Source organism: Tupaia chinensis, unplaced genomic scaffold (assembly GCF_000334495.1).
Source record: "Tupaia chinensis unplaced genomic scaffold, TupChi_1.0 Scaffold144392_1, whole genome shotgun sequence".
Taxonomy (NCBI): domain Eukaryota; kingdom Metazoa; phylum Chordata; class Mammalia; order Scandentia; family Tupaiidae; genus Tupaia; species Tupaia belangeri.
In genome coordinates this window covers 172,026-197,125 of record NW_006204252.1, presented here as the reverse complement: position 1 = coordinate 197,125, position 25,100 = coordinate 172,026, and the positions used below count along the sequence as shown (strand labels likewise).

Genomic DNA, 25,100 nt, shown 5'->3' with positions numbered 1-25,100 from the left:
CTTCCGGGGCCTGGCTGGGAAGGGGAGGGGGTGACATCCCCTGGGCGTGCGCTTTCGGCCCTCGCTTCTGTTCGTGCGGCTTGTTTGCTCCCGACAGCGTCAGTGCGGGTGCTATCAAGTCACTGGGCTTGCCCAGGATGGTTGTGGGGACGCATTCCCGTGGCCCCGAAGGGACATTATTTAAAGGGAGACGCGTTAGGAAGTCGTCCGAAGGCAGCATCTTATGGGGTACACCGAGACCGCGGGGCTCCGACCTGGCTCCTGACTTCCGCCTTCAGGGCGGTCCTTAAGTGTCCAGAACCCGGACCTTTGCGGCTGCAGGGCGAGCTGAAAGGTCCAGAAGATCCGAGCCACCACGCAGGTTCTGTCCCTACCACCTCTGCTGTCCAGCCGCAAGGCGGTTTCGTGTGGGTGTGGGGCACTGGTGACACGAAGGTTACATTTAAACGTCCTGAAGTGTCTCAGTTCCTCGGAGCGCCTCCTACCTCTTCTGCTCGGTCTCCCCTAAATTATCAGCGGTTTCAGTCATTTCACGAGATGGTAAAAAGGCAGCCCCACCCAATGCTCCATTTGACAGTTCTTACTTGATTCCCAGGCAAGTGCTGACTGACCTTCTTTTTGAAATGTCTTTAGTCTTAACATGGATTTTACTTGGTTAGCATTTTTGTGAACAGATAGTGCCCTTTGAACGCATTTCTAGTATCCCGGCAGAGAAGCAAGACAAATATTTCACCACCTCTGCTTTGCTTTGCTTTGCTGGGCGTCTTTTCTCCCGAAATGGTACACATACTCTCTGAAACCTTGCATTAGAAGGTGTCAGTGTCCTGGGAGGACTCAGAGCCAGACTGTGGGGAGAAATGCAGAAAAATACACTTGGCTGATCTTTTATTTTTCTGTTTGAAATTAGCATTTGCTTGGTTTGGGGAATGAATCTGGGAGAGTCTTAACCAGCGTCCTGAAGTGTCTCTCTCCCACAGGTTACTTTCTCCAGCGGGAAAAATGGCATCTGTTGCAGTTGACCCACAACCGGTATGCATTTTAAGTAACTATTTCTTGAGTCCCTTCTTTCCCTGGGTATTTTGAGAAGTTAATAAACCCCTCTCTTTTGTTCCAGAGCGTGGTGGCTCGGGTGGCCAACCTGCCCTTGGTGAGCTCCACGTATGATCTTGTGTCCACGGTGTATGTCAGCACAAAGGACCAGTACCCCTACTTGAGGTCCGTGTGTGAGATGGCAGAGAGGGGTGTGAAGACCATGACCTCGGTAGCCGTGACGAGTGCTTTGCCAATCATCCAGAAGCTGGAGCCACAAAGTGAGTTCTAATTTTTTTCCGCCTCAAGGTGCAGTCCAAAGTCCTGAGCACACAGCCGTAACATCAGAAAGTCCTCAGCCACCCTGAGACACATACTGCCTTTAACTGGAAACTCAGATGGCCCTCATTGTCATAGAAGGCCTGTGTCAAACAAATGGCAAGTATTCATGATATTCGAGTTAAAAATCACCCAGAGGCACATGGTGGCACAGGCAGTAGGGCAGTACTGTGCAGTTCTGGAGCCATGTGGGTTCAGATCCCAGGTCAACCCAAACATGCTGGTTGAGCTGGTGACCTTGATTGACTAGAAGACTGGGATGAGGATCTCAGGATGGTGAGATATCAGGGGTGCCTCTCTCTCCCTCTTAAAAGAGATATAAATAGGGCTGTGCCAATAGCATGGTGGTTAAGGCAGCTGGATCCCACATGGGCAGCTGAGTGGTTTGAGTCCTGGACCTGCTGGTTTAAAAAACACGCCGGGTTTGTATGTGTGTGTGTGTGTGTGTGTGTGCCCAAAATCCTGAAAGGAAGGAGAAATGGAGGGGATTACAGAGCGACCATTCATCTATCATGGGGAGTTGCTCTCCAACTTTCTCTCTCTCTCTCTCTCCCCTCCTCTCTTTCTCTCTTTCCCCATCCCTCCATTCTGTGAACACCCTCTGGCCACCACAGGCAAATTTTTAAAAAAAGAACAGTAAGCAAACAAACATTGCCCAAAGATATTTCTGTGTTGGCAATTAAGAGCACAAAGGAAGGATCCAGGAGTGAACTTTTAAGAATTGAGTTTTTTTGTTTTTTAATGGGGCCAGCAGTTGGTGTAGCAGTTATGTCCCTGGACTCCCACATAACCAACCGTGGTATGAGTCTCAGACCCAGTAGCTTCAAACTCAAGCCAGGCGCATGTGCGTATGTGCCTGAGATCCCAGGAGGAGAACAGAGGAGAAGGGATTGCAGCGTGGCCATCCCCACTTGGGGATGATTTCTTGCTTTCTGTCTCTGGTGATCACATGTGCTCTATAGCAAAAGTCTCTAAAAAAAAAATTGAGTTTTTAAAGGTGCTCTATAGCAAAAGTCTCTCAAAAAAAAATTGAGTTTTTAAAGAATAATTATTTTATTCATCATGATTATTATTTTTTAATTTGATCAGAGAGAGAGAGAGACAGAGAGAGCGAGCAAGAGAGAGAAAGTGAGAAATCAAGCTGCCAGGTTCAGGACTTAAACTGTGGTTGGCCATGTGGGAGTCTAACACCTTAAACACCATGCCACTGCCAGCCCAAGAACTGAGGTCAGGACTTAAACTGTGGTTGGCCATGTGGGAGTCTAACACCTTAAACACCATGCCACCTGCCAGCCCAAGAACTGAGGTTTTTTTTTTTTGGTTGTTGTTGTTTTTGTTTGTTTCCTTTTTTTTTTTATTTTTGAGTTTTTTGCTATAGGGCACGTGCGCTTGCCAGAGAGACAGAGAGACAGAAAGCGAGAAATCACCCCCCAGGGGGGATGGCCATGCCGCAATCCCTTCTCCTCCATTCTCCTCTCAGGATCTTGGGCACAAACGCACACGCACCCGGCGTGAGTTTAAGTCATTGGATCCAGGACTCCAACTGTGGTCAGCTACATGGGAGTCCAGCGACATAGCCATTACACTAACTGCTGGTCCCAAGAATTGAATTTTTTGGGATCACATAGTTTACATAAGCAGCTTCCTTTTTACTTATTTATTTATTTACTTTGCTACAGGGTGTATGTGCTTGCCAAAAAGAGAGAGGGAAAGTGAGAAATCACCCCTCAGGGGGATGGCCATGACATGATCCCTTTGCCATTCTCCTCTTAATTTTGGGCACACACATATGTATGTCCAGTGTGTTTCTAAAGCACCTGGGTCCAGGATTTGAACCACGCTGTTGGCATGTGGGATCTACACTGCTGGCTGGACTTATTGCTTTTTAAAAAGATAGGCCAAAGGTATAAAGAATAGTAATGTGTGTTCATTCCATACCAATTGTTATACTAACATTTTTTTCCCACTTGTGATTCTTCCAGTTGCAGTTGCCAATACCTATGCCTGTAAGGGGTTAGACAGGATTGAAGAGAAACTGCCTATTCTGAATCAGCCAACAACCCAGGTGAGCTTGGGACAAAAGTGCTGAGGCTTGTCACCTCACATGTTTTCACATTCTGTCTGTTTAGCACAGGCTGTACATACCATAAACGGCAAATGTTCATTTGTTCTCTCAACCTGGGTATATTTTTGCAAGAGTAATTGCCACTCCTGACTTCCTGGACTGTTACAGGTTAAGTCTAAGAAGCAGAGGAGAACTAGCCGACTTTAGTCTGATGCCTATCAGTTTGTGTTCTTGCCACTGCTAATGAAGTTGCTTTCTTAAATAACCGATTCCCTTGTGACAATGTTGGATAAATGAAATGGAAAGATGGTATTTAGAACCTTTTCTCATTTGGCTTGGTGAAGTGCTGGTGTGGATTACCATTCTGTGGGACAGCTAGCCAATGTTGACAAAAATAATAGACCCATCCACGCTGGTGGTCCTTTGTTCCAGCTATGCCCCAAAATAGTCTTTCAAATTAAGAATATAGCGTGGCACAAAATGCTGTGTTTAAACTTTTTCATTTATATTGTTTGAGCCTATTCTAATGATGAGAGTTATTTTCTATTTGTGATGTTTTTAAATTTTGATGATTTCTGTATAATATTGTCAAGGCACCTTTTATTTTCTTTGGAGAGGTTTTTGCTACAGGGCTCAGGAGCTCACCAGAAAGAGAGAAACAGAGGAGAGACAGAAAGCAAGAACTCACTCCCCCTCCCCCCCCAGGAGCATGGCCATGCTGTAATCTCTTCTTCATTCTCTTCTCGGGATCTTGGGCACTCACGCTCATGCACCCCGCGTGAGTTTAAGCTACTGTGTCTGGGACTTGAACCGCGGTCAACTACATGGGAGTCCAGCGACATAGCCATTACACTGGTGGTCCCAAAATTCTTTTTTTCAATAATTATTTTATTTATTTAATTAATCATATTGTTATTTTTAATTTGACCAGAGCAAGCCACAGAGAGAGAAAGAAAGAGAAAGAGAGGAAGCGAGTTGCCAGACCCAGGACTTGAACCACAGTCAGCCACGTGGAAGTCCAGTGCCTCTAACCACCACACTACCTGCCGACCCCAAAAAATTTAAGATTCTTACAAAACAACCTAGTTCTGTGGATAATTTACTCTCACTGTGTTTGAAGAAATATGGAGACTTGGAAGAAAAGACGATTGTAGTTAAAAGGACAGAGAGTTAATAATTTTTCTTTTTTTTGCTTAAAAGAGTTTAACATTAACCGTTAGCTATTCTTAGTGGAATTAGCCCCTTCTTGGAATAACTAGTACTGGAAAAGACACTAGATTGTAATTGAACTGAAAGCTTTATTCTTATTTAACCATGTAACTAGAATTATGGTGATAGCAGTATCCTTGTAATTAAGCTTTCAAGTGGAGTGAGTTTGGTGCTGTTTTCCCTGTCTCAAATCCCAGACTTTTTTTTTTTTTTTTTTGAGAGAGATTTTTGCTATAGGGTGTATGCCCTCACCAGGAAGACAGAGAGAGACAAGAAAGTGAGAAATCACCCCATGGGGAGACGGCCATGCTACAGTCCCTTTTCCTCCATTCTCCTCTCAGGATTTTGGGCACACATGCACATGTGCCTGGTGTGAGTTTCAAGCTGCTGGCTCTGAAATTTGAACCCCAGTTGGCACGTGGGAGTCCAGTGTTTTAACCACTGTGCCACCTGCTGGCTCCCTATCCCAGTCTTTACCATCCTTTTTGTTTGGGGTATGGTGGGGCACATTCTGGCTTAAAGCCATCTCTCTTTTCATATGAAAATAGCCCCGGACTAATTTAGAATTCAGGTGTTTAGTCTACCTTTCACGTGCGATCTTGGGCAAGTCACCAGTTAATGGCTTTGAAAACTTGATGCTCAATGTCTGAGGTGTGCCTGGGAGGACTCTTTCATGTTCCCTTTCTTTTCTCCCCTCACTCCAATGTGGAAAGCAGAAATGTGAGTTAGTTCAGTTGGATTGGGAACCTGGACTGTCTCCCAATTGGCTTCTTTTTTTTTCCCTCATAGCAACTCAGAAGTCAATAGTTATCTTACTTCCCTAGAATCATTCTTCAGTTAGAAATACTGGTGTTGTGGGGCCAGTAGGAGGCGTGGTGGATAAAGTTGTTGGACTCCCACATGGCTTACCATGGTTTGAGTCCCAGACCTGGCAACTTGCTTTTCTCACTTTCTCTCTCTCTCTCTGTCCCTCTCTGGTTAAATTTAAATAAATAAATAAATACATTTAAATAAGAAAAAAATAATTTAAAAAAATACTGGTGTTGTATTTGAGGGGAACTGAACTCAGTTAAGCATACACAGAAATAATTATGTTGTTACATAGACACAAAGGGAGAGACTCTTTTGTACCAGTCAGCATCTTTCATGTTACACTTGAACAAAGAGGAAAATGAGCCAGCCATAGGCTACCTTTGAGTTTCATGAATACAACCAAGACAATCAGGGGATTTAGAAAGTCCTATGTGAGGAGCCAGCAGGTGGCACGGTTAAGGCCGCTGGATTCCCACATGACCAATTGCGGTTCAAGCCCTGGACCTGGTGACTTGCTTTCTCACTTTCGCTTTCTCTCTCTCTCACTCTGTCCCTCTCTGGTCAAACTAAAATAAGTAAGTAAATAAATAAATAAATGAATAAAAACAAAATATATAGAAAAACATTTTAAAAACAAAAAAAAGAACTATGTTAATGACAGATATCTAAGAACACATCTAGTAGGGTGACCTTCTTCCCATATGTGAGCTTCTGGGGCTGTCTGCAAAGGGCGGGGTACATGTGGTACCTGTGTCTAGTCTCGCAGGCAGGCACAAGCTACTCTCAATATAAGAATGCCAACATGGAAGATGCTTTCTTCTCTAGAGTACCCTATGTCACGAAAGCTCTTCTAGTTGAAAACAGAACAACAACAAGCCAACTTGCCATCTTGGCAAGTTGACAAATTTCATATCCATTTATTTGCTCCTTTGACAACCCTTGAGGAATATGCACTTGATAGGAAATTCAGGTTTATCAAGTCTTAGCAACTAGCCCAAGGAAGAGTCGAAGAGCCAGCTTTCTTCTTTCATTCTTTGACGATGCCGCCTTAGTTAAGCCCTTAAACAGGCATTTGTGCCTGCTTCTCACCAGCCACGTGATCTGCTTTTCTACTTGCAGGTTGTGGCCAGTGCCAGAGGTGCTGTGACTGGGGCAAAAGATGCTGTGACGACTACTGTGACTGGGGCCAAAGATTCTGTGGCCAGCACAATCACAGGAGTGGTAGACAAAACGAAAGGAGCAGTGACTGGCAGTGTGGAGAAGACCAAGTCTGTGGTCAACGGCAGTATTAACACAGTCTTGGGGAGTCGGATGGTGCAGTTTATGAGCAGTGGAGTTGAAAATGCACTCACTAAATCAGAGCTGCTGGTAGACCAGTACCTCCCTCTCACTGAGAAGGAGCTAGGTAATTGGAAATTTATCTTGAAGTAATGTTTTATATCTTGGGCCAACCCCATTGCCTAGTAGTTAAGGGAGCTGGATCTCACATGGCTGACCACAGTGTGAATCCATGCCAGGTACGTGTGTGTTTGTGCCCCAAACCCCCGTGGGATGGCAAAATGGAGGAGAAGGGGTTGTGATGTTGGGGATGCTTTCTCATTCCCTCTCTCTCTCTGTCTCCTTGGTGAGCACGTGCACCCACAAGCAATTTAAAAAAAAAAAAAGAAAGGCTTTATATTTTAAAGGAATCTTTTCAAGATTGCTTCATTCAAAAAAAAACACATATTTTAAGATTAAGTTTACAGAATTGCACAACCATCATCACAATCCAGTTTTAGAACATTTCTGTCACCCCAGAAGGTCCTGCATGCCTGTCTGTAGTCATTCCCCATTTCCTTTTCTAGGAATCTTTCCCACTAATCTTTCTGTCTCTATAGATTTTTCTCCTTAAAGCAATCTTAAAGGTCACACTGAATTGCACATAGTAAGGTTTGAAACTTTAGGAGAAATTAGCCCTGAAAAATATTTTCTTTCTTTTTTTTTTTTATTTGCCTAAGGGTGTGTGTACTTGCCAGACAGAGAAAGAAAAATAAGGATAGCACCACCCACCTTGGGGCACAGTCATGCCGCAGTGCCTTGTACTCCATCTCTCCTTCCTTTCAGGATTTCAGGCATGTCAGTACAACACGCTTGGTGTGTTTCTTAAGCTGCAAGATCTAGGCTGGATATGTGCATCTGGCTCCCTCAAACAATAGGCTCTGGCTGGCCTAATAGGTTCTTTTTAATGAGTTATTTTACAGCAGCATCATTAAAATGAATCATGAAAGTGGGCACTAATGTGCCAGCTACTGTTTTGCTCAAGAAGCTCGCTGAAATTGGAATAAACATATAGAGACATGTAGATATATACAGTATGTATCCAATATGGAATACATTCAGGGTGGTCAAGTGTGTGTTAGCAGTAGCAGATATAAGCAGTCCTGGGAAAATGAGTTGCGAGGTGGGTGAATAGTCACGAAGTAAGACCCAGGTTAGAGGTCAAGCTTGACTACTGATAGCTGTGATCCTTTGTGTTTCCCTTATCCCTTTTTCTTTCTACTTTTTTTTTTTTTTAGAGGTTTTTGCTATAGGGCACGTGCACTCACCAGAAAGACAGAGAAAGACAGAGAGAAAGAAAGCGAGAAATCACCCCCCAGGAGGGACAGCAATGCCACAATCCCTTCTCCTCCATTCTCCTCTCAGGATCTTGGGCATGCATGCACATGTGCCCTGTGTGAGTTTAAGCCACCAGGTCCGGGATTTGAACTGCGGTCAACTACATGGGAATTCTGCGACATAGCCATTACATTAACTGCTGATCCCAATTCCTTTTTTCTTAATTTTAGAAAAAGAAGCCAAAAAACTTGAAGGATTTGATTTGACTCAGAAGCCAAGTTATTATGTCAGACTGGGATCCCTGTCTACCAAGCTCCGCTCACGTGCCTACCAGCAGGCTCTCAGCAGGGTTAAAGAAGCTAAGCAAAAAAGCCAAGAGACCATTTCTCAGCTCCATTCCACGTTTCACCTGGTGAGTAAAGCTTCATTTGAAAGTACCCAAAGTGATTCCATTTATCTTGAGGGGTTAAAGTAAAGGTAACTATGACATCCAAGAATTTTAATCTTACCTTACAAACCAGAAAGTAGGAAAATGGACAAAGTAAACAGACAACTACAGGAAAGGAAATATAAGTAGCTAAAACAATCAAAGTGACATTTTATCTTGCTCTGAGTGGTCAAATACAAATACTTGACTTGTCCTGTCACGTTAACACATTTTGATGTTGGTAATGATGTGCTTCAGGAGGCTTTAAGGGACCGACGTGTGTTTGTAAGGTTCTAAGAACCTTACCAAGAACCTTACAAACACACGTATAGCCTAAGGAGTTTTGCGTTTAGGAATTTATCCTATGATATATAAATGTATATTTACTTAGAGTTGCAAGAGACTACAACAGCACACAGGGAAGTGATTCAACCACATCACAATAGAGTACTGTGTAGTCGTGAGAGATTGCCAAATTACAGAACAGCGTGTACTGTACTGCACGGGGACATCATTTCTTCTTAGAAGAGGAAATAGGTGGCTGGCAACAGGAAAAAAGGAGAATTGATTTCCTTTTTCTTTTGTAATTTCTGACTTATACTTCCCACATGATACACATTAAATTTTAATTATTTTACCGGTGCTAAACCCAAGGTAAATTTGGAGCCAGAGGTTTGATAGGTAAATAGAGGCAGTAATGAGTCACGACTTCTTGGTTTACTTAACAAAATTGACAACAGGATAGCAGGGGCAGGAATAAACTCTTGTGGAAATTCTGGATTTTTTTTTATGTTGCCTGATTCACATTATAGATTTGTAAATAGGCTAACACAAATATCTGATTAGTTTCTTCCCTTGCCTTATTTCGATGTGTCCTAGATTGAATTTGCCAGGCAGAATGTGTATAGTGCCAACCAGAAAATTCAGGACGCCCAGGATAAGCTCTATCTCTCATGGGTGGAGTGGAAGAGAAGCATCGGTTATGATGATACGGACGAATCCCACTGTACCGAGGTAAGACGACAGCACAGGGTTATTCTGCACAGGGTCTGAAGGAGTTCTTATCAGACTGTCTAGTTCAATTTTCACATAATTTTTCTTAGATGATTGTGTCAAATGCTTAAACAACACTGTATACATTGGTTAGCAGTTATGTGTGAGGAAAGCAAAACTGAGTGTAACTTTATGGAATAACTGCTGGTCCCGCAAGACTTACTCTTTTAGTGGGTGCAGAGTAATAGAGAATACAGGCAGCTAGACTGTCACAGTTTTTTTTTTTTTTAATTTGCTAGAGAGCACATGTACTTACTAGAGAGAGACACACACAGACTGACAGACAGACAGAGAAAGTAAGAAAGCATACCCATGGATGGGCATGCATAATCCCTTCTCCTCTGGAATTTTGGACACACGTACACATGTGCCCAGCATGTTTTTTAGACTGCCGAGTCTGGAACTTTAACTGCATAGTCAACCATGTGGGATGCAGCTGCCTTAAGCACCATGCCACTGGCTGACCCCTTAGCTTTTTTTTTTTTTTTTTTTTTGAGAGAGATTTTTGCTATAGGGCACATATACTTGCCAGAGAGAGAGACAGACAGACAGACAGACAGAAAGTAAGACATCAGCCCCAGGGAGATGGCCATGCCACAATCCCTTCTCCATTCTCCTCTCAGGATTTTGGGCACAAATGTGCATGCACCTAGTGTAAGTTTCAAGCTGCCAGGTCCAGGACTTGAACTGTGACCGGCCATGTGGGAGTCCAGCGACATAACCATTACACCATCTGCTGGCCCCCCATAGTGTTTTTTTTTTTTTTTTTTTTGAGAGGTTTTCGCTATAGGGCGCATGCGCTTGCCAGACAGGCAAAGAGAGACATAGAGATAGAAAACGAGAAATCGCCCCCCAGGGGGGATGGTCACGCCACAATCCCTTCTCCATTCTCTTCTTGGGATCTTGGGTACGCACGCACACGCGCCCGGTGTGAGTTCTAAGCCACCGGGTCCGGGACGTGAACCATGGTCGACTACGTGGGAGTCCAGCGACATAGCCATTATGCTAACTGCTGGTTCCCTCCCATAGTGTTTTTTGACAGCAAAAAATACAGGTACTGAGAATATAGAGGGAGGCTTCTCAACACAGCCTTAGACTGGGGGTAGGAGAGTCAGATGGCTTCCTAGATGAGATGAGTGTAAAGCTGAGAACTGTGGATAATAAGTGAATCATGTAGGTGAAAGGCAGTAAGGAGACTAATGTTCTAGACAGAAGACATAGCAGATTATAGTCCTAAAAGGTGTATCTTTGTGTTTCAAAAGCTAGTATGCATTTGCCTTTGAAATTAATGTCAACTGTTCATATCACGTGTTGTACTTTTAATGTGAAGAGTGTATTTTCATCCTGTCTGGTCTCCCTTTGCCTGCTATATTTTCTTTGGCTTAGGATGATGAACTTTGGAGACTCAGGCACTAGTGGAACCCCTACTTAGCTATTTCCCAGCTGTTAGTGGGCAAGTTACAAAAACCCTAAGCTTTTGTTTGTATCTATGAAATACAAATAATAGTGCTGTATTCAGGGTCATTACAAAGACTTTTAAAAAATCGCAGAATCCACTTAATGTGGTAAACACATAAACCAGCTTACTGTGATGGAACTAATTCATACACGGCAATGTTGGACTCATTGCTAATTCTTAAGTTTCTTTTATTTTTAGCACATCGAGTCACGTACTCTTGCTATTGCCCGCAACCTGACTCAGCAGCTCCAGACCACGTGCCACACCCTCTTGTCCAGCATCCAAGGGTTACCACAGAACATCCAAGATCAGGCCAATCACTTGGGGGTGATGGCTGGCGACATCTACTCCGTGTTCCGCCGTGCTGCCTCCTTTAAGGAAGTATCTAACAGCCTTACTTCTAGCAAGGGGCAGCTGCAGAAAATGAAGGAATCTTTAGATGATGTGATGGATTATCTTGTTAACAACACACCCCTCAACTGGCTGGTAGGTCCCTTTTATCCTCAGGTGACTGAGTCTCAGAATGCTCAGGACCACGGTGCAGAGATGGACAAGACCAGCCAGGAGGCACAGGAATCTGAGCACAAAACTCATTAAGCCTGTTCCTGCCACTAATGCATGATGCAGCCAACCAGATAACATCTTTTATTATGCTGAAATTAACCTGCTAGACCGCTCTAAATTGGGAAACAGCCACTTGAGTGGCTGGATGACAAGCTTTAAAGTTCCCAGCTGGATTACAAGCTTTAACGTTTCTGGCATTAATAAGGGAGCTGTTTACCTGGCTGGTAAGAAGTGTGTAATAGGCTTGTCAGAGTTTAGCCAGAATTCCCACAAAGTTCAAGTGCACTTATCATCTCCTGTGACCATTTTATGGCCACGGTTATTCTCTGTATTGAATAAAAATACCCTGAAGTTTAAGCTGGAGTCTGTTCCAATCTGATTTTGGTGGCTCCATCATTGGTTTATCTCATGACGCATGTTTGTACAAATTGATTTTAGTTTTTTATTTCTTACAAAGGAGTGCCACCTTTGGACCCAATAAAATTCACTGCAGAATAGATCAGTTTTGTGCTGTTTGTTCCATGTGCTTTCTGTGTTGTTTCCGTAAAGCTGCTTGACCTGCATGACAAGGTTATTAACATATACACGTTCATTTAAATTGGCATGCTGGGGAATTTAGCAGGAAGATAACACTGGAAAAATAATGCTAAAAGAATATTTGGGGGCCGGCAAGTGGCATGGTGGTTAAAGGCGCTGGACTCCCACATGGCCAACCACAGTTCAAGTCTCGGACTTAGTGGCTTGTTTTCTCACTTCCTCTCTCTCTCTCTCTCTGTCTCTCTCTGATCAAACTGGAAAGTAATAATGATTATAATAATAAAGTTAAATAGAAATAATTCTTTAAAAAAAAAAAAGAATATGTGAGAGCCAGACCCAATGAAAGACTAATGTTAGAAATTGAATATTTGTGGACCAAACCTGGTGTCTTGAGAAACATGCTGGGTGCATGTGTGTATGCACCCAGAATCTTGAAAGGAGGGAGAGATGAATGAGCTCGACCATTCCCCATGCAGGGTGCTTTTTCCTCCCTCCCCGTCTCTCTCTGGTCAGCACAAGTGCCCTTTGACAAAAAAGAGGAATGTTTAATAACAGGTTTTAAATTAAGAGCTAATGTGCATATTAGAATTTTTCCAGGTAATGGTTGTCCACTTCATTTGCCAATTTACTGGACCCCTGAGAGTGGGCTTTTAAGCCAGTGGAAGACTTCAATGTGTTACTCTCACATAAGGCAAATAGGCATTTCCTGCCAAGGAGCCTGTTAAAGTGTGAGCCTTGAAGTGAGATCATTCAGTGTCCAGCCTCAGCTGGACTTAACTTACTGTATTGTCACTTTGGGAGAAAGCCACTAATTTCAGTTGTTGGTGAGATAGCTACAGAAGATCATGTGAGAATAACTAGAAGTAAAAACACACGGAGCCTCTTATAGAATGGAGGTCTTTTTACCTCCTGCCTAGGGAAGAGCCCTTCAGTGGTTGTCAGTTATTTAGAAACTGTCATGCTTCTATCACCAAGCTGCATTATGTTAAACTTTCAAAAAAAACCAAACCTAATAACTTGTGAAATAGAGCTATGTGCTTCTGATCCTGTTGAAAGGTAAGCCAGACTGCCCTTCAGCAGAACCAAAGTCAAAGTCACATTTGTCTCCTCTTTCTTCCCTGACTAAACCCTTTCTTCCCACAAAAATAATAAAGCAGTGTATAACTTTTCATGTTCCTTTAGTATTAGTGAGTCTATCAAGATTTTTTAAAATCAAGTTACAAATTTTTTTCTTTACTATAACTCAAGGAATCAGTAAACAGGTGAGTTAAGCGGAGGGCAGGAACTCCTTGAGATATTTGAAGCTACTCCTTAATTTGTCTTGCAGATCGGAAGCTTCTGGTGTCTGTGTGACTTAGGGGTTTCCAAGATGGAGCCTATCATTCATGTGCCTGCCTGCCTCTAGGGAATGGCATTTTCTAGAGTCTCTGCCTCCAAATTAGACATGACCCTGCCTCTTTTTGCCTCAAAACTGCAAAGATGGTATTTTGTGGTTTATTGCAACTAACTGGAAAATTCATATGCTACAGCTTTACACATGCTTTCTTATTCTGAGCATACACCTTTGAATCCCAGTTGCATTCCCCTCTCGACATCCCCATTACAAGAGTTATAGTACTAACTGAATCACTTATGAAAGGGAGACTGGACTCAAAGCTATTCTTCCTAAGCAAAGACTGTTCTTTTCCCCAGTCCTTGCTTTGTGCCATGAGCTGTGCACATTGTCATAGTTTTTTTTTTTTTGGAGAGGTTTTGCTATAGGGCGCGTGTGCTCACCAGAGAGAGAGACAGAGAGATAGAAAGCGAGAAATCACCCCCCGGGGAGATGGCCACGCCGCAATCCCTTCTCCTCCATTCTCCTCTCGGGATCTTGGGCACGCACGCACACGCGCCTGGCGTGAGTTTTAAGCCACCGGGTCCAGGACGCGAACCATGGTCGACTATGTGGGAGTCCAGCGACATAGCCATTACGCTAACTGCTGGTCCCCACATTGTCATAGTTTTGTCTGGCTGCCTTTGTGTCTCAAGTTTGTGCCCACATGCATTTCATTCAGTTGTCAACACGTCTCAAGATTTGTGGTATCCTCACATCTTGCAGCTTTACTGTTGCACAAATTGGCAAAAAATTTTATTTAGTAGACTTTTTACTCCAAGGAGGACAATTATTTTGAGAAGAAAAAAACTGACTAAGTCTAACATAATTAACTATTGAAGATTTGTAAATATTGGTTGCATGAACTCCTGGCATGGTGTGTATGAGTGTTCAAGGATTTTTTTTTTTAAGAATTATTTGTTGAATTCCATTGGTGGTGGTAGTTATTATTTTGAGAGGATTTTCCTGTAGGGCGTGTGCGCTTGCCAGAAAGACAAAGACAGAGAGACAGAAAGCGAGAAATCACCCTCTCTGGAGGATGATCATGCTGCAATCCCTTCTCCTCCATTTTCCTCTTGGGATCTTGGGCACTTTTGCACATGTGCCCAGCTTGGGTTTAAGCTACCGGGTCTGGGACTCGAACCATGGTCAATTGCATGGGAATCCAGTGAAATAGCCATTATGCCAACTGCTGGTCCTGATTATTATTATTATTATTATTATTGTTATTATTATTAATTTGATCAAAGAGAGCCAGAGAAAGGGAAAGCAAGAAAGCAAACTGCCAGGTGTGGGACTCAAATTACAGTCAATCATGTGGGAATCCAGTTCCTTTAACCAACACTCCACCTGCTGGCCCAAGGACTTTTGTTTTTTTTCATGTATTAATAATATGGACTTAGAAAGTCCATCCTAAGTGGGGAAAAAAAATAAAAAAAGATCATGGTGTACTAGTCATTAATCTCTGAGTTTTAGTTTTCTTATCTGTAGATTCCATCTGATTCTTCAGGTGGAATTGAAGCATTGAGGATGGGGTGCCTTTTTCTTTTTTTTTTTAGTTTATTATTTATTAAATTTTATTTATTCATTCATTTATTTTAATTTGGCCAGAGAGAGACACAGAAAAGGAAAGAGAGGGATAGGGAGAAAGGAAGCCACCAGATCCAGGACTCGAACCGTGGTCAGCCATGTGGGAGTATCCAGCACCTTAACCACCACACCACCTTCTGGTCCCTGGGGTGCCTTTTTCTAGTTTGTACTAGAGACATGGGGATACCATGTATGGGACACTGACATGAAGTGTCTCTAACTTCGCAGTTCAGGTGTGAGTGCATAATCCTAGGCCATAGGTAGGAAGAAAAGTCACAATGGGAAAAGTTGTCAGGAAAGTCATGATTTTTTTTTTTTTTTTGAGAGATTTTCACTATAGGGCGCGTGCGCTCGCCAGACAGACAGAGAGAGACAGAGATAGAAAGTGGGGATGGTCATGCTGCAATCCCTTCTCCTCCATTTTCCTCTTGGGATCTTGGGCACTTTTGCACATGTGCCCAGCTTGGGTTTAAGCTACCGGGTCTGGGACTCGAACCATGGTCAATTGCATGGGAATCCAGTGAAATAGCCATTATGCCAACTGCTGGTCCTGATTATTATTATTATTATTATTATTGTTATTATTATTAATTTGATCAAAGAGAGCCAGAGAAAGGGAAAGCAAGAAAGCAAACTGCCAGGTGTGGGACTCAAATTACAGTCAATCATGTGGGAATCCAGTTCCTTTAACCAACACTCCACCTGCTGGCCCAAGGACTTTTGTTTTTTTTCATGTATTAATAATATGGACTTAGAAAGTCCATCCTAAGTGGGGAAAAAAAATAAAAAAAGATCATGGTGTACTAGTCATTAATCTCTGAGTTTTAGTTTTCTTATCTGTAGATTCCATCTGATTCTTCAGGTGGAATTGAAGCATTGAGGATGGGGTGCCTTTTTCTTTTTTTTTTTAGTTTATTATTTATTAAATTTTATTTATTCATTCATTTATTTTAATTTGGCCAGAGAGAGACACAGAAAAGGAAAGAGAGGGATAGTGAGAAAGGAAGCCACCAGATCCAGGACTCGAACCGTGGTCAGCCATGTGGGAGTATCCAGCACCTTAACCACCACACCACCTTCTGGTCCCTGGGGTGCCTTTTTCTAGTTTGTACTAGAGACATGGGGATACCATGTATGGGACACTGACATGAAGTGTCTCTAACTTCGCAGTTCAGGTGTGAGTGCATAATCCTAGGCCATAGGTAGGAAGAAAAGTCATGATGGGAAAAGTTGTCAGGAAAGTCATGATTTTTTTTTTTTTTTTGAGAGATTTTCACTATAGGGCGCGTGCGCTCGCCAGACAGACAGAGAGAGACAGAGATAGAAAGTGAGAAATCACCCCCCAGGGGGGATGGCCACGCCGCAGTCCCTTCTCCTCCATTCTCCTTGCAGGATCTTGGGCACGCACGCACACGCACCTGGCGTGAGTTTTAAGCCACCGGGTCCGGGATGCAAACCGCGGTTGACTACATGGGAGTCCAGCGACATAGCCATTACGCTAACTGCTGGTTCCCGTGATGTATTTTTTTATGCAAAACTGTGTCATGACTTTCTCAATGATCCAATATATACACTTTTATAAGGTACTGATGACATGAAAAAAGGAAATACTAAAATTTGGTTTACCTGATAAACTACTTTTAGAGTATTGCTTGGCTCATGAGGAGAGGAGGAAGAAAGAGCAGGACAGATTTGTGACAAAACAATTTTTTAGAGAGGTTTTCGTGTGTGTTCGCCAGAGAGACAGAGACAGAAAGCGAGAAATCACCCATTCTCCTCTCGTGATCTTGGGCACACATGCACACGTCCCCCCAGTCACATGTCTGGGACTTGAACTGTGGTCAACTATGTCGGAGTCCAGTAACATAACCATTATGCCATCTGCTGGTCCCTGTGACAAATATTTTAAAAACTTATGTGTGAGATCCCAAGAGGAGAATGGAGAAGGGATTGCAGTGTGGCCATCCCCTCTAGGGATGATTTCCCGCTTTCTGTCTGTCTGTCTTGCTGGTGAGTGCAGTTGCCCTCTAGCAAAAATCTCTCTTCAAAAAAATAAAGGATAATTCGGTCTAAATGGGAGACCAGCAGATGGCATAGCGATTATGTGGCTGGATTCCCACATGGCCCGCAGGGGTGTGAGTTCCAGACCCAGTGACTTGAAAATCATGCTGGTGTGTGATTTCTCACTTTCTCTTTCACTATCTCTATCTGTCTCTCTCTAGTGAGCACTTATACTCTAAGGTGAACACCTCTTTAAAAAAAATAGGGTCTAAATGATGCCTTAGAAAGCAAGCTTAGGAAAGCCAGACCTTTTCTGGACTCTCTGGACTTGAATCAGGCTAACTGGGGCTCTGTCCTGATCCAGGAGCGACCCAGTACCAAGGCCTTCATGCATGATGATTTTCTGAGATGTCCTTGTCCCATAAACCAAGATATTTATTGTTTATAACCCAGAGTATAACACCTTCATGCTAGACATGTTTACTTTCCCAGTAGGTATCCTATAATAAAGACTATCCAGGGCCAACAGATAGTATAATGGTTACATTGCTAGACTCCCACATAGTCGACTGCAGTTTGACTGAACCAAGAGGCTTAAAACTCATGCTGGGTGCATTTGTATGTGTGCCCAATATCCCTAGAAGAGAATGGAGAAGGGATTGCAGCGTGACCATCCCCCCAGGGGGTTAATTCTCATTTTCTGTCTCTCTGGTGAATACACACGCCCTATGGCAAAATCTAATATATATATATTAGAGAGAGAGAGAATATCCCATAATATTTCATAATAGCCACTTGGTAAGGAAGAGATGCAGGATAACTCATTGTTGAGGATCCAAATTGTCAGGCTAATCTATAGCAGACTATTTCATCAGGAAAATGGAGAAACTGGAAAGGTAATAGCATCAGATCGTTGAGAGAGAAGAACTGGAATGAGAAATCTTGTCTTCGGGGCCAGCAGTTGGCATGATGGCTATGTCGCTGGACTCCCATGTAGTCGACTGCGGTTCGAGTCTTAGACCTGGTGGCTAAAACTCACATGGGGCACGTGTGCCTGCGTGCCCAAGATCCCGAGAAGAGAATGGAGGAGAAGGGATTGCGGCATGGCTATTCCTCCCTGGGGGTAATTTCTCGCTTTCTGTCTCTCTGTCTCTCTTTGTCTTTCTGGTGAGAAAGACAAAGGTTTTTGCCCTAGCAAAAACCTCTACAAGAAACGAAAAAAGTCTTGTCTTCAAGGTTCCATGTCTTCTTAGGCCAAAGACAAATGTTTTATGTATCTTTCTTGCTCCCTTCACTTGCCTTTTGAGATTCTGATGCCACTCCCTGCTCCATGTATTAGAAGTTACTGACTTCTTAATAAAACAGTGTCAAATGGATTGTCACTGGAATAGACCCAGGTCATATTTTCCAGACTGGTGATGGTTGAGGATTTTAATTCAGCATCTAGCTGGGACTGAGCTGAGAGGCAGGAGCGGAGTGTTCAGAAGGAAAGGGTTAGATAGGGAAATCATATTCTCAGTTGATGAGGTGGTGAGAGGCAGGCAGCCTCTGTATTTTTTTGTTTTTGTTTTTGAACAGGAGAGACTGCTGATTAACAATGCATTTTTAGTTGTTTAGACTATTGGTAAGAGACTAAGTGAAATGATAGGAACGCAGCCTGAAAGGTAAATGTTTGGGTGGGGCTAGGTGGGCAGTGTTATGCTTAATTTGCTTAATCTAGGAATTCTTTTATGCTTAATTTGCTTAATCTAGGCCTGCAGATTAGAGAGAAATGGGACAAATATAGTGAAAAGTTTTACATTTCAGAGGGGAATTTTGAAAAGTCTTGAAATAGACTAGACATTGGTTTTTAGTTTGGTCCTGATTTTATGAAAGTGCTATTCGAGATGGCCATATAAACAGTATTAGAACCATGACAGAATACCTACATTTGGGGCTAGCACTGAAAAGCTACCTGGTACATTTCCTAAAACACTGAAAATCTATTTGATATATTCATTGTAGAGACAACTTGCATATGTAAGTAGCTACCCGTGTGTGTGTGTGTGTGTGTGTGTGTGTGTGTGTGTGTGTTAATAAGCTAATTTAATATCTGGGATCCTAATGATTAAAGCATGAACTTTGCACTGCTAGGAATATAAAGACAGAAACTGCTCAAGAGACTTATGGTCTTAAGAGTAGATTGTTGAGGGGCTGGCAGGTGGTGTGGTGGTTGAGGGCGCTGGACTGGACTCTCACATGGCCCACCACGGTTTGAGTCCCAGACCTGGAGGCTAGCTTTCTCACTTTCTGTCTCTCCCTGCCTCTCTCTTGCTCTGTTCCTTTCTGGTCAAATTAAGATAAATTAAAAAAAAAAAAGTTAAATAAAATAACTCTTTAAATAAACAAACAAAAAAGAGTAGATTGTTGATGAATATTCAAGTCATTTTCTTGTATAGAATGCTGTTTGTCCTTCGTTAATGGCCCAAGCTGCTAATTTTTAAGTTCCTTGTGTTTGTTATAAAATTAGCCTGCAAACTATGACATTTAAGCCTAAGGCCATCTAGCAAAGGCAGAGCAGAAATTTAGGTTTTAAGTTTTATTGACCAAAGGAAAGGAGAATGCTAACTTAACGTGATATTTTCTGTAAGTAGAAAATAAAAGGTCTAAAGCCTTCCATATATGTCTTAAGGAAGTGAGGAAAGTGGTGGATAATGTTGTTAATGGGTGTTTTACAAAAGTCATGACTAGATTAAATGAGTTTTTGTGTAAAGATCAGTGATGGAAAAATGGGTGACCATTTCAACTCATGTTTCCATTTCTCTTGAGAATAGACCTAGAACTGAAATTGAGGGGTCATATGGAAACTGTTTAATTGTTTGAGAAACCGCCAGGCTGTTTTCCAAAGTGGCTGCACCTTTTTACGTTCTCCCCAGCAGTGTATAAGCATTTTTTTTGAGAGGTTTTCGCTACAGGGCACGTGCACTCGCCAGACAGACAGGGACATAGAGACAGAAAGCGAGAAATCACCCCCCAGGGGGATGGTCACGCCGCAATCCCTTCTCCTCCATTCTCCTCTCAGGATCTTGGGCATGCACGCACACGTGCCCGGCGTGAGTTTAAGCCACCGGGTCCAGGACGCGAACCGTGGTCGACTACGTGGGAGTTCAGCGACATAGCCATTACGCTAACTGCTGGTTCCAGAGCATTTTGATTTCTTGACATCCTTAACACCTACTGTCACCTGACTTTTGGATTCTAGCTAGCCATTTAAATGATAATTGAAGTGACATTAACTAGTGTGAGTTGAGCAGTTCTCCTGTTTCATGTCTACACAGGCTAGAAAACTCAGCTAAGGAAGTGGCTAACATATCTGCTGGACTCTCCTAAGCAAAATAGCCCAAGCGAGCACTTAGCATAGATGAAACCACGTGGTCTGTTAGTTAGCCTTCCCCAGCAGGGAGACTGAGGAAATGCATGTTTCTGGGTTCCACCTGGGTTAAGTAGGTCTAGAAGTAGGATCAGTCATCTATACCTTATCAATAAAGTATCCCTAAAAATAAAACATTCTGAGACCAGGAGATGGTGTGGTGGTTAAGGTGCTGGATTCCCACATGGCAGACTGTGGTCAGAGTCCCGGACCTGGAGAACTGAAAATCATGCTAGGTGCATGTGCATGCATTCTCAAAAATTCCAAGAGAATCGAGGAGAGGGGATTGCGGTGTGGCCGTCCTCCCTAGGCGAGTGATTTCTCACTTTCTCTCTCTTTCTCTTTCTCCACTAAGCACATGCACCATATGGCAAAATCCTAAATAATAATAATAACAAAATGGTCCTAGTGATCCACTGAGTACACTTTGAGAAGCAAAGGAAATTGGGAGCAAATAATTATAACCTGAAACAAAAATAGGGATCTTTAGTGTGGGATCTATAAAATGGGACCACTGTTTGAATCCCAGATGTAGTGGCGTGTGTGCTTGTATGCCCAAAATCCCAGGAGGAAAATAAAGGAGAAGGGATTGCTGCATGGACATCCCCTGGGGGGGGGGGTGATTTCTCATTTTCTCTCTCACCCACTTTCTCTCTCCATCTGGTGAGCGCATCTGCCCTATGGAAAAAACGTAAAAAATGAATACATAAAATCTTATTTTAAGAAGACTTTTTTTTTTTAAGAGAGATTTTTGCTATAGGTCATGTGCGCTTGCTGGAGTGACAGAGAAAAAAAGTGAGAAATCACTCTCCAGAGAGGATGGCCATGATGAAATTCCTTCTCCATTCTCTTCTTGGGATTTTGGGCATGCACACACACGCACATGCCTGGCGTGAGTTTAGGCCACCCACTCTGGGACTTGAACCATGGTCTACTATGTGGGAGTCCAGTGACATAACTCTGGTCCCAGAAGACCTACTCTTAAAAACTTTTTTTTTTTTTTTTTTTAATCCGTGATAGATGTGTGCACAAAGGTGAGAGAGAGACAGAGAAAGGAGCACCCTTCACATGGTCTGGTCGTACTAAGATCCTCTTCCTTTAGTCCTCCAGCCCAGTGGGACGTGGACACTCAAGTGCCCAGAGTGAGGAAGCCCTACTCTGATGTACCTGATCCAATGAATTTAATACCAAGGAATCTGGCCAGCCAGTGGCATGGTGGTTAAGGCAACTGGAGCCCACATGGCCTACTGCACAGTTGGATTTCTGGATCTAGTAGTTTGAAAATCATACTGGGTGCACGTATACCTGCCCAAAATCCCAAAAGAGAAACGGAGAACAGATTGTGGCATGACTGTCCCCCATGGGGGTGCCTTTCCACTTCCTCTCTCCCCTCACCCCATCCCAATGCACCCACCCTACAGAAAACTTAAGACAAACAAAACAAAAGGGGATTAACATTGACTAGTTGAATGTTGTGCAGTGAGTGCTAAGAATCATTTTAATTTTGTTGTGATCTGTCCTAATCTGCCCCTTAGGCTAAAAGTTCTAACCACATCCTCAGACTCTTGTTAGCCAGGCAGTGAGGGCGTACAAAGCATCCTACCTTAGTGCAGGGGCTGAGCACCAGTCACTCAGCTGTACCAAATTGCTCAGAAAGGGTAAAGAGCAAGTAAAGCAAAATGAAGAAGCCTCTGGCCCTCTGACTTGCAAGCACACACCAAGCTGCTTAAGCAACCTATTATGGCTGGTGGGAGGTTCCTGTTAAAATCAAACCCTCCATGGGATTAGCAGATGGCGTAGCAGTTATGTCATTGGACTGCCACATGGGCGACCGTGGTTTGAGTCCCAGACCTGGTGGCTTGAAACTCACACCAGGTGTGTGTCCAAGATCTTGGGAGGCGAGTGGAGAAAGGATTGTGATGTGGCCATCGCCTGGGGGGTGATTCCTCACTTTTCTTCTCACTGTCTTTGTCTCTCAGGCGAGTATACATGTCCTAAGGCAAAAGCCTCTAGCCAAAAAAAAAAAAAAGAAAAATCGAACAAAAAAATTCAAAAGACTCTCTATAAGGTTAGGCTTTCTATTTAGTGTTTATAGGTAACTATTGGTTCTTACACAAATTGTTCATAGTCCTCTATATTAGACTTTCACGTAACAAACAAAATTTTAGGTTTTTTTCTTACTTTATTACCTACGTTTCATTTCAGAATTAATTTCCCTGATCCTATGTCATATTTACCAGCCGTGCATGCACGCATACCTTTACGAGCGAGTTAAATCCTGCAGGCAGTGTTTCTATTCCTGTAGTAGCCCTACCTCTGCAGGGCTCTGGGCACCTCGGGTCCAGCGGTATGCAAAATAGAAAGAGACACATCATCCTCAATGCATTGAGTGCCACCTTCTGGAAATTTGTTGTAATAAATAAGTGAAATTATGAAACCTATGATATGAAAAGTGCCCCCTGTTGTTGAGTGATGTGAATGACCTGCATACGTTTGCAGTGTTTTGGGGAATCCTAGCACAGTCACATGATTTTCTTGAAAAGAATGTATTGCCAGCTTCCTGTCCTTGCAGGGAGTCTTATGGTCACCTCGTTAGTTTCATAATGAGCGTCTGGTTCTGAGACACTAGTGGGCATAATCATTTTCCTTACACTTAGCATTCTTCTTATGCACCAGCTTCAGTGGTTCCTAAGCATACGAAGGGTCCTCAAAAAGTTCGTGGAAAATGTGTATTATGAAAAAACTATGCATGGATTTTGTTTGTGCCAAAATAAACTTGCACTTTAATTCTGTGTTTTCAAGAACTTTTTGAAATTCCCTCATGTTAGTGAAAGATGTATTTTGCAAACCTGCAGAAGGACTTCTCTGTGCCTCGTTTCTTAAAATCATAAAATTTAAAATTAAATTTACATGGAAACTTGATAGCCTATGGCCACCTCTTAGCTGCCGTCCCCTCCCCTGTTTAGCAGTTCAGAATAGTCTTTGGTGGGACTAGCAGTTAGCATAATGGCTATGTCGCTGGACTCCCATGTAGTCGACTGCGGTTCGAGTCCCAGACCCGGTGGCTTAAAACTCACGCCGAGCGCGTTTGCGTGCGTGCCCAAGATCCTGAGGGGGCGAATGGAGGAAAAGGGATTGCAGCATGGCCATCCCCCTGGGGGGTGATTTCTCTCTTTCTGTCTCTCTGTCTCTCTCTGTCTGTCTGGCAAGCACACGTGCCCTATAGCAAAAACCTCTCCAAAAAAGAAAAATAAAAAAAGAATAGTCTTTGGTGACAGTCTAGTAGAAACTGAACATGAAGCATTCTGAACTTGTGGAAGGCGAATTATTCATCCAGGGACTAGGGGACTAGAGGTACTTTTTGTTGTGGTTGCTGGGACTGAAACCTTGAGTGTGGGATCTCCAATTCTGCAAAGAAATTCACTTTAGGCCAATAGTTACTTGATTTTTTTTTTTTATTTTTGCTATAAGATGCATACACTCACCAGAGAGAGAGACAAAGTGAGAAATCACCCCACATGGGTGATGGCCATGCCATAATCCCTTCTCCATTCTCCTCTCAGGACTTTGGATGCGCACACACGTGCCCAGTGTGAATTTTAAGCTGCCAGATCCAGGACTCGTAACACTGTCGACTACATGGGAGTCCAGCAACATAGCCATTATGCCATCTGCTGGTCCTAATAGTTACTTGATCTGTAGATTATTTTAGAGAGAGAGAGAGAGAGAGAGTGTCGGGGGGTATTTAAGGAACTAAAGAGAATAAAAGCTGATGTTTACTGAACACCTTCTATAACTGAAGCTTCTACTACCTATATTCTTCACCTACAACCCAGTCAGTTAGGTATTGTCCTCACTTGAGAGGTGAGAAATTGACCTTGAAAAGGGTTAAGTGTTAGGATGAGACTTAGTTTGACATGTTACTCATGTGAAAATGCCCTTTTTTTTTTTTCTTTTCTAGCACTCTAACCTGCCAATGGTAGAAAATCGCAGCTTGTTTCCTTGTTAGAGGCCTAGAAAATCCCGATGCCTGTATCTTCTATGTTGTAACTTCTTCTTCTTTTTTGTTTTGTTTTTAAGTTTGCTTTAGGGCACATGTACTTGCTGGACAGATACAGAAAGAGAGAGAGTGAGAAAGTGGGAAAGCGCTCCCTAGTTGGGGATAGTCATATGGCACTCCCTTCTCCATTCTCCTTTCAGAATTCTGGGCATGCACATATTCAGTGTTCTTTAAGTCACAAGTCTGGGATTTGAACCATGCTGTTGGCCACTAGGGATCCAGCCACTCATTAAACAACCGTGCTACTAGCTGACCCACTTCTTCCTCTTCTATTTTACATTTATTAAAAACAAACCGAGGGACTAGCAGGTGGCGAGGTGGTTAAGGCGCTGGACACTCCCACATGGCTGACCAGGGTTCGATGAATCTGGTGGCTTGCTTTCTCACTTCCTTTCTCTCTTACTCTCGCCCTCTGTTTCTCTCTGGTCAAATTAAGAAATAAATGAATGAATACATAAATAAATAAAATAAATCATTATTTTAAAAAAATGAACTATTAAATAATAAAATCTAGGGTCAGGATGTGGCATGGTGGGACCAGCAGTTAGCGTAATGGCTATGTTGCTGGACTCCCATGT

General features: G+C 43.0%; 1 protein-coding gene across 3 annotated transcripts in view; it reads left to right on the top strand.

The window, feature by feature from the left end:
* The first annotated feature begins 977 nt into the window (after nt 1-977).
* PLIN2 (perilipin 2) overlaps nt 978-25,100 on the top strand; it is a 26,027-nt gene continuing 1,904 nt past the window's right edge. The window contains exons 1-7 of one of the 3 annotated variants that reach the window (XM_006167001.3): nt 978-1,029; nt 1,115-1,310; nt 3,351-3,433; nt 6,575-6,860; nt 8,281-8,462; nt 9,357-9,491; nt 11,188-11,475. In XM_006167001.3, the coding sequence (XP_006167063.1) occupies nt 1,000-1,029; nt 1,115-1,310; nt 3,351-3,433; nt 6,575-6,860; nt 8,281-8,462; nt 9,357-9,491; nt 11,188-11,475 (1,200 nt within the window). In that variant the 5' untranslated portion in view covers nt 978-999. Of the gene's footprint in view, nt 1,030-1,114; nt 1,311-1,412; nt 1,468-3,350; nt 3,434-6,574; nt 6,861-8,280; nt 8,463-9,356; nt 9,492-11,187; nt 12,053-25,100 lie in introns of those variants that run through there. The other 2 variants (XM_006167000.1, XM_027767679.1) reach the window with 2 other exon arrangements.